The sequence below is a fragment of the Pelodiscus sinensis genome, chromosome 3 (genome assembly GCF_049634645.1).
Source record: "Pelodiscus sinensis isolate JC-2024 chromosome 3, ASM4963464v1, whole genome shotgun sequence".
NCBI lineage: Eukaryota > Metazoa > Chordata > Testudines > Trionychidae > Pelodiscus > Pelodiscus sinensis.
In genome coordinates this window covers 113,708,616-113,723,022 of record NC_134713.1, presented here as the reverse complement: position 1 = coordinate 113,723,022, position 14,407 = coordinate 113,708,616, and the positions used below count along the sequence as shown (strand labels likewise).

Here is a 14,407-nt window from a genome sequence, read left to right as displayed (position 1 = left end):
CTCTTCGCTTCCACTCCGTGCTGTAACCTGATCCTCCTCCCCTTCCACTCTCCTTTCCTCTTTGCTGAAGCAAAACACTCCTCTCCGAAGCAAAACACTCTTCTCCATACTGTAATACAATCCCACTCCCCCCTCCCCAACCTTATGCTCGGTCTGGGTACAGCCGGCACATGCGCTGAGTGGCTGGCTTTTTAATCAGCTCGACAGAAGCACTTGACATTTTGATGCCAGAGTATCGGGAGTGCCGAACAATTGGGTGCCAGCATATTGGAGTTTTACTGTATTATCATTGCAACAGTATAAAGTAAACTAGGGACTAAATGTTTGGCAACAAAACCTATAACTGCACTTTCTGTGCTTGTTTGCACATAAAGAGACAAAGTTATGATTGCAGATTTTTTGCGATCAAAGCAGGGCAACACACACACAATAAATGCAGGACACTAATTAATTTGCACCTATGACAGGCACAATGTGCCTTCTAAAAATGGGTATAGTCTTTCTTATTAACCCTTTACAATTCAAGATGGTCAAGAATGATGAGTTTCTATTCAGCGGAGAAATTAATTTACAGTGAAACTTTGCTAGATAGGACATTAGTTTTTATATGCAGGTTATATTCTTCAATTACAAGTCTATTTATCCTACCTTGATAAATCATACTGTTCCATGGTGTTTGGATCAGTCGCAACACATTCCAATGGCATCTCTGGGCAGGCATATTTAGTATACCATTTAAAGTTGTACGTGTACTTGTCTTCTACCTATGTTACCAGAATCATAGGAAGACAGAATAGCTCACAACAGAACAGGTTGGATAAAGGCTGGACCTCTCTGGTCTGGCACCCTTGGAACCGGACCCATTCCTAACAAGGGAACTTGCTGGATATGGGGAGGTTCCCTGCCACCGGCCTCCTAAGACACTGCCCTTCTCTCCAGGTGGCTCTGCTCCAGCTCTGCCGTTACAGGCTTGGGCTTGGCTCCGGCTCCACTGCTGCCAGCTGGCTGAGGGTGTCTGGGGACAGAGCTCCCCAGCTGCTGTAGTCCCGCTGTGCCGAATTGGAGCGTCCCAGGGATGGGGCTCCATGGCTATCCTGCTGCTGCCGTAGCCAGGAAACCCCGATTTGGTGCGGGGCTCTATAGGTGCCCTGCTGCTGCGCCCAGCAGGCGCTCCCCAGGGACAGAAGCTAACTGGTCCCGATGGTGTGGCTCCCTGCTGCTGGACTCCCAACCAGCTCGCACACCGGGGTGCTGGGCAGGGCTCTATGGTCCAGCAACATCCAGGATCCTGCCAAACCACAGATGCTGCTGGACCAGACAGTCCTGGATTTAGGAGTCCAACCTGTCCTATGAACGGTTATGCCTCAACTTGGGTAAAATGGGTCAGTTGCCTTTTACATGGCAAGTATCCAACCTATCCTCTCTCAGGATACCAAAACACAGGATCCAGAGCTTCTGTCATCCACTCCAGTGTGTATATACCCCAGTTATCACCAAAACCACTCTCTTCAATTCATTGAGCATCTTTCATGCCACAAGATTCCCCAGCTCTTTAATAAGTCACTCCTGCATGCAGCTTCAGACATTGGGATGCAGCCTCCTCCGCACCATGATAGGCGACTATATTTTTATCCAAGTGATGCTACAGAAGAATATAAAAGGTATGGGCATGGCTCCAATAACCACAGTAGTTTGGCACATGAGCAGAACATAGTTATTCAAGCTGGAAAGTGGCCAAATCAGGGCAAAATCCTGCTGTTGCTCAGCACGCCAGACAAAAAAAAAAAAAAAAAAAAACTTTGCCGCTCTCAAGGTTATGACTGTAACCAGAGGCAGATGCTCTGCAACAGTAATTCAAAATGCCTTATCAAAATTCCCTCAGCTACTGGGAACTTGAGAGTCCTTTGTTTTACACAGGTTTCACAGACAATGAAGAGGGTCATTAGAAATTCTAGAAATGTAGGGGTTTCTATTCACCTCCCTCTTGCTCATTTGAAAGTTCTTACCTGGTATTCAGGCAGACCAATTCCAGCTTCACGGTCACATAAGAAAGTTATAAGGGTAGATCGCTGCGTTTTCTTCTCATTGTTGTAGGTTGAACCATTTTTGTAGGTCAACTGAATCATTCCATCATAGTAAGAAAGTTTGGAACTGGGTTCTCCTAGACTCCAGGTATTGTCAGTGCTAAAAGGCAAAAAACAAAAGAACAAAAAAAACATACAAGTTGAAAATAATTAATTTAAATCAAATGCTAACTGAACTCATAAGACACCACCTAAAAAGCTAGGGTGTGCGCACCCAAACAGTACCCTTAGAGGGAAAACCAAGTTTTCAAAATGCTAGATCTGACACACACAACTATTAGCATACTGAGTAACACCCTCATCAGTTGAAGTGGAGCTCTACTTTGAAAATGACAAAGTATGCAGCAGTGGGGGAGGGGGTTCTAGGTTTATTGTATCTTAATGGCTTCCAGAACAACTCCTCTCCGTTTACAGGTAAAGATGACAATGTTATCCAACTTTTAGTCTTGCAAACTGAGCCTGCGATTTAGCAGCATAAAGGGGCTCACAAACGCAACCACACACACAACCTCAACCACTCTGCAAGCCAAATTCTGGCTCAGTCATACTTATCCAACTTAGCCATTTTCAGTGAGGACGGAATTTGGTCCATTGAAAAATTGTAAAATAAGTTCCTTATTATTCAATAACTATCACTTTTCAGAGCCAAACTGCTCTTTAAATGAAACTTAGGTTTGCAAGGGCCGCCCACCTCCCCCAATCAGGTGGGAGGTATGAAGGGAGACATTTTCATATACTGGTAAAGGTGTTCTAAGCAGTACGTCTTAAAGAATTACAGGACTTCATAATTAAACTTCAGCAAGCTAGTTACTTCATGACCACAGTTAGAGAAGGGCACCTAATGCACTATGTACAACTACTGACCAAACAGAGATTACATGAGACGAAAGATACTTGCCCTTTTGCTACTTGACAGGCTGCCACTGATTTTGACTTACAATGTTCATCTGGCACACCACCACAAATATTTATGTAGAAATCGTAATCCGTTGTGTTAACAACATAGCTGCCACTTTTCTTGATTAATGGTGACAAGTCAAAAGAAAACCCTATTGAGAAGCAAACAAACAAAACCACTTGTTCAGTATGTGCAGGTATGTTTTCTGTTTTCTCCCTTTGACTGTCCTGAAAACTCCTGGACAATAGTCAAGACAACTATACTATATTTTCTAAACCAAATCCATAAATACAGGTAACATTTGACTAAAGCAGATGGTATTTTTAATCTAAGCGGAATACTCTATTAAGAGCTCATGTTAATTCTTATGCACAACTGTCATGTCTTTCTACCTTTCAGAATTAATTTCCACATCATATGCCTGGCTAAATTGCATGTGTGACTGCAAATGGAATATTTGCACGTGCATTAACCTAGCAGCTATTTCCACATGCCTACTCTCATAGATCAAGCTTCAAATGCAAGAAAGAGTACATACACAAGTCTAGGATTGTCAAATAAGAAATTCCACATAGCTGAGATTTCTCCACTAACAAAAAGCTTGAATCCAGCCTCAGTAGATGTTGGATACATACCTGCTTGAGCATCAGAGACACTGCAGTTGTCTCCTTCAGTTTTAGAAAGGACACAGGCAGCAGCTGTATACCACTCAAACACATACAAACAGTCATCACTCTTCAAGTTAAACACAGGAGCACTTTCTAGATCACCTAGTATTTAAAAAAAAAAGAATGGTATGGAGCTGAGCTGTCACATGGATTGTCACTGATTTTCAAGTCGCTTCTGCTAAGCCTAGTAGCAAATGGCCTGAAACAAGACAAAGCTTTCAGAAGGCTGAGCTATCAGTTCTCTTCTCCCACTGAACGCAGGTGCTGGTCAAAAAAGTACCCTTTTTATTTACCATATGCCCTCATGACTTGCAACACCTCTAAAAAAAAAAAAAAACTGGATTAAAAATTCTCCTCCACATCATGTCTACAGTAACAATCCTATTTCTCCTTTACTAAATCTAGGATACATGAACGTGATGCAGTTCTGTTACAAGAAAAAGTAACAAGGGTCAAAGCTGGGTATAAAGGTGGCCACCATTGCAGGGGCTGGGACATTCACTCTGCAACCTCTCTACCTGGACTTTGGCACATCTGAAGCCAGGACTGCCCCCCCCCCCCCAACTTCCACTCAGCCACCGTCTCTCCTGTCATGTCAAACCAGTCTGATAGCTTTTTTTGATAGGATAACAAGTCTTGTGGATAAGGGAGAAGCGGTGGATGTGGTATACCTAGACTTTAGTATGGCGTTTGAAATGGTTTAACATGATATTCTTATCAATAAACTATGCAAATACAACTTAGATGGGGCTACTATAAGGTGGGTGCATAACTGGCTGGATAACCGTACTCAGAGTAGTTATTAATGGTTTACAATCCTGCTGGAAAGGCATAACAAGTGGGGTTTCGCAGGGGTCTGTTTTGGGACTGGCTCTGTTCAATACCTTCATCGACGATTTAGATATTGGCATAGAAAGTATGCTTATTAAGTTTGCAGATGATACCAAGCTGGGAGGGGTTATGACTAATCTGGAGGATAGGGTCATAATTCAAAATGATCTGGACAAATTGGAGAAATGGTCTGAGGTAAACAGGATGAAGTTTAATAAAGACAAATGCAAAGTGCTCCACTTAGGAAGGAACAATCAGTTTCACACATACAGAATGGGAAGCGACCGTCTAGAAAGGAGTACAGCAGAATGGGATCTAGGGGTTATAGTGGACCACAAGCTGAATTTGAGTCAGCAGTGTGATGCTGTTGCAAAAAAAGCAAACACGATTCTGGGATGCATTAACAGGTGTGTTGTGAGCAAGACACAAGAAGTCATTCTTCCGCTCTACTCTGCGCTAGTTAGGCCTCAGTTGGAGTATTGTGTCCAGTTCTGGGCACCGCATTTCAAGAAAGATGTGGAGAAATTGGAGAGGGTCCAGAGAAGAGCAACAAGAATGATTAAAGGTCTAGAGAACATGACCTATGAAGGAAGGCTGAAAGAACTGGGTTTGTTTAGTTTAGAAAAGAGAAGACTGAGGGGGAACATGATAGCAGTTTTCAGGTATCTAAAAGGGTGTTGTAAGGAGGAGGGAGAAAACTTGTTCATCTTGGCCTCTGAGGATAGAACAAGCAGTAATGGGCTTAAACTGCAGCAAGGGAGGTTTAGGTTGGACAGTAGGAAAAAGGTTCCTAACTGTCAGGGTATTCAAACACTGGAATAAATTGCCCAGGGAGGTTGTGGAATCTCCATCTCTGGAGATATTTAAGAGTAGGTTAGATAAATGTCGATCAGGGATGGTCTAGACAGACCTTGGTCCTGCTGTGAGGGTAGGGGTCTGGACTCGATGACCTCATGAGGTCCCTTCCAGTCCTAGTATTCTATGATTCTCCTATGACTCACATTAGGCACCTTCCAACCAGCTTGAGCCCCTCTGTAATGAACAAGGGGAGTGCTGACCAGCACCTGGTGACTAAGGGGTTAACCTTGCTTGGTACCTGAGTGTTGGCCAGAGAGCCGGGAGAACCAATGGAGACAGAGGGCTGAAATTTGAATTGGATATAGGTTCCCTGGCCTGCTTTGTGTGGGAGAGTTAAACCAGGAGTTGAGACACACAGAATGATTTAAACCCAGGCAGGACTACCATGCTCTCGCCCAACTCCCGCCCACACACCCGCCCCCCCAGAATTCAGGGCATGGGAGCGGACTGAACAAAGAGAGAATTAGACGCGAGTACCAGGGAAACGTGAGTCCAGTCACATTCAGGGTAATTTTTCTTTATTTTGTGGTTTGGTTTGAACTGCTCTGTGTGATTCTATGCTGCCCTCCCCATTTACTACCATCTAAGCATTGTGCCAGAGGTTTTTCCCCATTTTTTTAATTTGTTTTCCTCAGTTGCACTGTAACATCTAGCAACCAAGTATGCGTTATCAAGTTTATCTTCATTTTGTAGTTTAAAAAAAAAAATCACTTTTTAAGGTGATTATTTGATGTGTGTCCTGGAGGGTCTGTCTGTATTTGCCTGCCTCTGACTGAGGGGTCAGCTACCAGAGACTGCAGTTCAGTCTCCCCCCCCCGCCTTTTATTGGTCAAGGTATTTTGGGACAAAACTGGGGGTGGTTTCAAGTGTTCACCCCTGTTTTATTAGAGATCACAAGCACTTGATGGTGACAGCAAATTCCTCAAGATCTGTGTATTAGTATTCTGGGGGGACGTTTAGGTGAACTAGTAGTGCCTGTAGAAGCAAGGTTTTGAAGTTCTCTTGTGGGCCCCCACCTTCTGCATTCAGCAAGCCAGAGTGGGGAACAGCCCTGACAACCTCACACCAGGATCTCTCTCCAGATACAGAAAACCCAGAGTGGAGAGCATGAAGGCTGCACAGCCCAGCCCACCCCACCCCACTTTGGAGAAAATGCCCTGCCCTCAAAAGCCAGCTGTTAGGGGCAGCCCAGCACTGCTTCCCCACCGCAAGAGCCACTTGCATACCTCTGAGGGAGTAGGAGCTCTATAGCCAAACTGCACAGATACCACTTGCCTGCTGTCTAGGCTCCCTCCACCGCCCCTTCCCTCTGACCACAATTTGCGGAGCTCTCACCCCAGTTTCAGAGTCACCTATTATTCCCTGGCAACCAGTATCCCCCCAGTGCTCTCACTTCCCTAGCCCCAATCTCTCGTTTTGTTGCTAGCAAAAGTCACGGATGCATTTTAGAAAAGCTTTTGCCAAAGGATTTTTAATGGTTTTTGAAACCCTCTACTACTATTAAAGTTGTCAGGCCCCAGCATTACAAATCTGAGCACCTCACACTCTTCAGTGTATCCTTAACTCACTTAAGTGGAACGCAAAAGTGCTCTTATCCCAATTTTACAGATAAGGAACAGGTAAGCAGAAAGGCTAAGTAACTTGCCTAAGGTGACAGGAAATCTGTGGAGGAGCAGGGACTTGATCCCAGGTATTGCTAGTCCCCTGACCACTAGATCATCATTCTACTTCATATATTTTGTACCTATAGATGTAAAAAAAACCCTAACTTTTCCAGTAGAACAACTCCAGAAAGACTAAATAGTTTCCACTTTTACCTTTCATTATCAAAAGCTTAGGAAACAAGCGAATGTGAACATTCTCACCTGGCTTGCACACAAGGGTTATGACGGTTTTGATTTTCTTGTTCTGCCCACAGCTGTCGCCATCTGAGTAAGTAAGCTGAATCCGATCTCCAACTATTTTGAGAGGAGACATAGACCTTCCTAGATTTTTAGGCTGGTTATTTTTATCTGGGGGCAGAAAGAAGAGAAAAGAGTTTACTTTAAAGCAATAGCTGTTTTGAGATTTCCCTGAGCTACAAAACAGCTGAATCCATATTGAAATGGTACACTGGGAGTAGGGATAAGGGGTAGAAACAACACTGAGGAATTTCTGTTTGCATAATTACTTTATGGCAATTTTGCTGTTTTACATCTTAAAGTATATCACAAAGTGAAATGTACAACAATATCAATCAAGACCAATTGTTCTAACAAGAAATGAAATTATGCTTATGTTGTTTTTTCCTGGGCTCTTTTTGGGGGCTCAAGGCACCACTTTATCCCTATTCTCGTCCCACATCCCCACACCCCCCCATTCTTCGTGCCGCTCAGGTTATTACAAACAAACAAACAAAAAAAAAAAAAAAAAAACCACACCAATCTCAATGAAGCGTCATCTATTTTCACAAGTAATATTCCATACACACTTGGGGTACGTCTAGATTACCGCGTTTTGTCGACGGAAGTTTTGTCGACAGATACTGTCGACAAAACTTCTGTCGACAAAGAGCGTCCAGACACATTGAGTTCTGTCGACAAAGCAAGCTGCTTTGTTGACAGAACTCCGTAGTCTGGACGCAATGTTACAGGCAATAACACCTTCTGTTGACAGAGTTCTGTCGACAGAAGGTGTTATGCCTCGTAAAATGAGGTATACCAGCGTCGACAAAACTGCTGAGTTCTGTCGACGTTATGTCGACAGAACTCAGCAGTAGTGTAGACGCTGGTATAGTTTTGTCGACAAAAGTCCACTTTTGTCGACAAAACTAGGTAGTCTAGACACATCCTTGTGTTTCAAAGCTATGCACTCACCAACAGAGCAAACAGCTGCATCATCTGAGCAAACAACAGCTACTCCTTTTTTAAGTATTTTATGACAGACATTGATGAAAAAGTGTTTCTTGTCTGCTTTTACAGGACTGCTGTCCACAGCTTCCCAATTCTGCGCTGACTCTGGGAACAAGAGATTTTATTTTAGGTATATCAGTCTTGCCTCACTGACTAAGATTCCAAACACATCCACAATAGGAAGAACTGTTTAAAAACCATAGCTGCATATAAAATGACCTGGAATGGAGAGTGATATAGGCTGCACCTTTAGAATACGTTTAAATCTTCATTATTAGAGATTTTTTCCCTAAAAAGGAAATTCAATACTAGTATAACAAAAAAAGGATATTAAGAACCCATGAAATAGCTAAGATGAGGCTAAGAAGCAGTGGTTAAGAAAACACATGATTTTACAATAAATTGAAAACAGTCAGTAAAACACAGTGGTTTATTTTTGCTGCTATACCTGAACTGCGAATCAGAGGTGACAAATCATATCGTTTCTTTTTATCAGCAATTCTGCAAAGGAGATCTTCCTTCTCCTGAACACAGGCATATTTAGTATCCCAGGTGAAGAAATATGTGCAGTCCACCTCCCCAGTAAACACTGGTGTGCCTTTTCCATCGCTACCTGAAAGGTTAGAAAGCCAGGAGAACTTATTATCATATGAAAACTAGGTTTCAACAGGCACAGTCTGGTAATGGGGTTTGTTCCTTTCACACCCACATCATAGCAGAAACATTACAGAGTGTGTTGTACTATAGTATCAGCCACAGAATTAACTGCAGACCAAGAAAACAGTGAAGAAACACCCTTTGGTGGTTGAACATTAAAAAAATATAGTGCTTTTAAACTAAACATAAATGCTCTCTGATTAAAAATCTCTGTCATTCTGGACTATGGCAAATGTAAGTGCAATGATTCTCAACAGGAGGTCATGTATCATGCCCTCAGATAAGAAATTAGAAACAACCATGTCGGCTCATAACTGCCTGCCTCACGCACACGGGAAGTAGTTCCACTAGTTGAATAGCAAAACACAACACACACATACAGGCAACAAGTGCACAGTAAAATAATTCTAATCCATCCACTCACCTGCAGTCTCATTGCACTCAAAATTTATGACAGTCATTCGTTGAAAGCCAGAGCTGCATGCATCTCCATCGGGGTATGTTAGAGTGAGATCCCCATCAGAGTACCTGAAAAAAAATCCCAGTGCTTGAAATTAACCTATGACAAAAATTAGCATGCTATTTGTCCTACCTAATGAAAGCCCAATTCACGCAACTGATAACTGCTTCATTCTAGCCATAGGAAGACATTGTTACTCAGCATAATAACTGAGTTTTCCATAACAATAAGAATATTCTAATTGCTTTCTCCCTGGCATTTGTCAACTATTGAGAAATTCTGTTGTTACTCCTTCACAATTAAGCTGAACACTAAGTCCAATTCTCCACTGCTTGCACTTTGTTTAGTTACACCTTTCTGATTTATAGTGTATAACAACCAGTTTGCACAGACATAAATGACTACATGAAGTACAGATAAGCAGAGACTCAGGCCCTAACTTTTCTTTCTGTCCATCTACATCGCATGGGATTTCCCCTTGAACCAATTATACATTTTCTGAACAAAATCAACTTTTTTGTGGATATTTCCTACCAGAAATTAAATACTTCTAAGAACACCATCATTTTCATTCAGGATCTCCAGCATCCAATATTCCATTTATTGGAAGAACATTCCTTTTTTAATCAAGCTGGCATGAAAATATTTTCATGAAAAAGTTGGTTTGCATTTGTGTTCTTGAAGGGGTAGAAAGTCATTCCTCACTGTCCTACCCCAGAAAAGAGTCAAGAAGCTCTGAAAGCGTGTTCTGAAGAACAAGGCTAAGAGACACCCCTGTATATCAAATCATCTAAAGAGTGCTGTTTTGAAAGTACCAGTGTTCAAACTAGCTTAGAGATGCCTCAGGAAGGAATATACCCACAGAGATCTTGCTCCACTATATGGGTTTGCAATTCCAAAAAAATCATACAAATTGTACATCACAGAAGTGCAAAATATGTTGCATGCTTTTGCCGAGCTGAACATAGTAAGAAACCCTAGCAGATTCATTACTCTATATAGCCTGGCTCCAACAGGATTCTGATGTAATGTTGCCAGCAAAGTTCTGCCAAGCAACTCAGCAGCAGCAGCCTGAAAGTCTAAATATTAAAGCCCACAGAACAGGAGAGAAGTACTTTATGGTAATCCCCTCTTGTGGAGCACCTTAGCTCCCTTGGTCTTGTAAAGCTGCCATGGTGCTTGCAAGCACAGCTCTGCTGAAGCATTACCACGATATTAAACTCACAAAATAAAAACAGAGTCTATGTAACAGAGCAGACAGCATCTGTGGGTCCTATGGAAAAGGGGTGGATGGCTCCGTGCTCCCTCCCAGAATCGACAGGACCTCTGGCAGCCAGCCCTCAGTGCCACTCAGAGCTACACAGAACATGACGTATGTGGAACTCTGGCAGTGATTTAAAAGGTTTGGAGCGACGGCTGCTACCGGAGTAGCAGCAATGACCAGCAGCCCGGAGCCACTCTGAACTGCCAGGCCCCAGGGCAACTGCTCCCTTTGCTCACCCACCTTCCCGCTCGGTGGGCCTGGTTACATAGCTCTATTTATTCACCCTCCTACTGCATTCTGTACATTTCACAAAACAAAACAGTTTCTAATAGACAGAAGTCGGAATGTTTATCAGATGTTTACCCTTTGTGTTTTTCAGTGACCTATCTGAAGGACAAAAGTGGCTCAGATGCCTTGAGGGAAGTTTACAAACCTGAGGGTTTGGTTCTCAAATTTCCCTGCCACTTTTTTCTGGTTACCCTGAGGCTTTACTTGGCAAGAAGAAACATATCCACCATCTTCCTGGCAACTGCCTGCAGTGGTTCTCCCACAAATATTTAAGTAATAGTAATATTCTTCTCTCTCATCTTTAGCCATGTACGGTGTGACATAGCCTAAGGAAACAGTAAAAGGAAATTAAATGTGGCCTTTTTTTTGTTTTGTTTTTTTAAAGTTCAAAGAAAAAGAACAACCCTGAACAGGTACTGCAGAAACATGTTACTGTTTCAGTCTAAAATGCTCTATACACAGATGCTATCACAAGCAACGGTTTTGGCTTATGGAATTTATTTCCTTCCGTTAAAGAAACATAAGGAATTTACCTGGATGCTGAGTGAGTGGAGTCAAGTCAATGGAGATATCATGCTGTTCACTGGTCAGACTACAGTTTCTACTTTCCAGGTAATCCCTGTGACAGGCATATTCAGTGACCCATTCAATTTCATACCGGCAGTGGAGCTTGGCAGTAAGTTTGGGGCCTGTGCGCTGATGCAGAAGTGAACATGATTAAAGTTGTAAATAAGACCAGGGGTTTTTTTAAGTTTCATTTGACTAGAAGTCAGATGAAAGGTACATATACTAACACCTTTTGCTTTCTCCCTCTCCTCCAGCCTTTGCACCACCCACCCCCCCACACACACAGTTAGGTCAAAGTCAAGTTTCCAGCAAAGACAGACTATGCTTTTGAAAATGTAAGAGACTTTTTTTTTTTTAAAGAAAGACTGAAGAAATTAAAGACTCCTTTATATTACACTATAATGTTTGTCATCTTGATTTGTATATTTAATCTATATAAAATGAACGCAATATCTTTGTTGTACACTCAAAAAAGTGACCAGCTTTTTTTAAATCTAGGTGCTTACAATAGGCAACTAAATCTAAAAACCTACCATAAGCGCTAGATTTAAAAATGTTGGTCATTGTATCTAGAACTAAGGTACCACAAAAGACTTAAGTCCTGAAAAGTTATCAATGGTATAGCAAGTTTGTAAGAATAAGAGAATATAATTATCACTGTTGAGAGTTGACTTGATGCAGCTAACATTGGTAAGATTTTCTGCAGCTTGCAAAATGTGTCATAACAGTTTTCTTCTTCAAACACTAATCATCAACACCCTGAAGAGTCTAATCAAGCAATTCCAATCAACCAATAGACTGACTTGCCCAACATGAGATTGTATCAGAGCCAGGATAATAAGTGCAAACCATATACACAGTCTACTCTGTGCATGTTAAAGGGGGACAAGAGTTAAAATGAATAAAAGAATGGAGACACTTGTCTGAATAAGACCTCAAGTTACACAGAATTCATCCTCTCTTCCTCCCCTTTCCCCCATCCTACTTCTACCATAACACTGTTGCATATTCTTGGTAAATGGTCTTTACTCTGGAGTTCTCACTTCTTGACTCTCTACCTTCTGGTAGAAGCTTCTGGGAACTTATTAATTGTATCAGAATATTAGTATCTCCTGAAGATAAAGTTAACTCATGAGAAGCAGACTGAAATTCTTATAAGGACTTAATCAGAAGGAAAATATGGTCATGAAAACAGACCACTTTAAAATAAGCTCTTATCCGTTTATAAAGACAGAATAATTTCTTGGGCACTTTCTTTCCACTTAAAGCACATTCAGCATTAAAGCAAGCACCTGACTCTTATTTTGCAAACGACAGGAATGAGTGAAATCAATGCAAGACAAATGGCCAGATTTAAAATAGAACCAAATTACACAGAACAAAAACTAGAAGCTTGTCACACAAATCAGGCTGGACAACAGTTTGCACTCATTAGCAAGCAGACCTTCTTGACTAGGAATAACACTCTAGAGGGAGAATACCATTTCCACCCTTGTACTAGGCTCTAATGATCTCAACACAAATTGAAACTCAGAAGAGAGAAATCATCATCCAAATCAAGAAAGGATTCTTTGAGACAGCCACAACACATTTGTATCCCCATGATTGTTTGCAGTGGCGGAGTAGCCATATTAGTCCCAGGATATTATAGAGACTCCAAAGTGGGCGAGGTAGTATCTTTTACTGGACCAACTTTATGTTGAGACAAACTTTCAAGTTTCACAGAGCTGGGAGCTCACCCACCTTTTCTCTGATTTGTATTCCTAGAACAACTATCTCTGGAAAGATTTTGAGTTTTAAAAAAATTCAAATCAGGAGTGAGTATTAATACTTCCTATCTGAGGATCTCAAGATTAATAAGCTTTGTGAATGATAGGCAAGCACATACTAGGTTTCTGCGCTTAGCAAAGCAGAGACGTGAACTGAGAATGATTATTAACGCAGTCCAACAGAGTGTAATTACCTCTCCTCTTCTCTTTGATGGGCATACAAAAGTAATAGTCACTGCTGGATCATGGCCAAGACAGAAATCTAGCTTCTCTTCTTCACTGTATGTTCTCTCATAACTCAGTTCAAGTCTAACAAAAACAAACAAAGACAGAACAAAAATCCAGTTATAAATAAATACAAAGTGTGCTACAGAAGAGAGCTAGTTATCAAATGCCATGAGACAGGGTACTCGCAATTTGACCAGAGACTCTAGGAGAGGTATTTTAAAAATATTAAATTCTATCTTTAAAAAGAGGAAAGGAGCATGGGGAGAAGTGATTACACACCTTTTTGATTAGTTGTAGTTATAAGAATCTCGAGTCTTATTTTCCCCTCTCATCCCAAAACTATTCCAGACAAAGCTGACTTACTCAATAGCCTGATACTTCCCAGTGCAGATTCCATTTTAAGTTGCTTATAAATTGGCAAAATTTTAACAATTTGGTCTGAAAGTTTCCAAGTTGGGTGCCTGCCTTAGGCTGGTAACTTCTGGAGAGTTGTATCCAAACCGGGAATGTGAAATCCCATTTAATCGACTAATCCAGCCCAGAAGGAGCACACCTTCCCCGCCCCCACCCCCATCCACCTTAAGCAGAGGTTGCTCCAGCCTGGCTGTAGCCTCTGCCTGCAGTGTCACAAAAGGAAAGAAGGGATCTCATGCTGGCAGATTCTAAACAATTTGGGGTCACAACATCTTTACTATACCCAGAAGCCAAGAGGCAGCTAATGCAAATGCATAATGGCAACATTAGACTCTAATCCTTGTACAGTAAACTTCCGATAATCCGGCACCTCTAGGACCCAGGGGGTTCCGGATTATCAGATATGCCGGACTATCAGAAGGGGGGGGCTATGAGGGGCCTGGGGTGGGGTGGGGGGATGCTACCCCAGGCCCCCTTATAGCCTCCCCTTCCGATAGTCCGGCTCTGCCCCAGGAGTCCCTGATTCAGCC

General features: G+C 42.1%; 1 protein-coding gene across 2 annotated transcripts in view; it reads right to left on the bottom strand.

Moving 5' to 3' along the window:
- Window positions 1-14,407, bottom strand: part of IGF2R (insulin like growth factor 2 receptor) — a 96,829-nt gene that overhangs the window by 46,104 nt on the left and 36,318 nt on the right. For both annotated transcript variants that reach the window (XM_075924562.1, XM_075924563.1), the window contains exons 7-17: window positions 13,430-13,544; window positions 11,433-11,595; window positions 11,045-11,225; window positions 9,312-9,415; window positions 8,679-8,843; window positions 8,195-8,335; window positions 7,205-7,351; window positions 3,618-3,752; window positions 2,983-3,133; window positions 2,007-2,184; window positions 649-764 (exon numbers count right to left, since the gene is read on the bottom strand). In XM_075924562.1, the coding sequence (XP_075780677.1) occupies window positions 649-764; window positions 2,007-2,184; window positions 2,983-3,133; window positions 3,618-3,752; window positions 7,205-7,351; window positions 8,195-8,335; window positions 8,679-8,843; window positions 9,312-9,415; window positions 11,045-11,225; window positions 11,433-11,595; window positions 13,430-13,544 (1,596 nt within the window). The remainder of the gene's footprint in view (window positions 1-648; window positions 765-2,006; window positions 2,185-2,982; window positions 3,134-3,617; window positions 3,753-7,204; window positions 7,352-8,194; window positions 8,336-8,678; window positions 8,844-9,311; window positions 9,416-11,044; window positions 11,226-11,432; window positions 11,596-13,429; window positions 13,545-14,407) is intronic.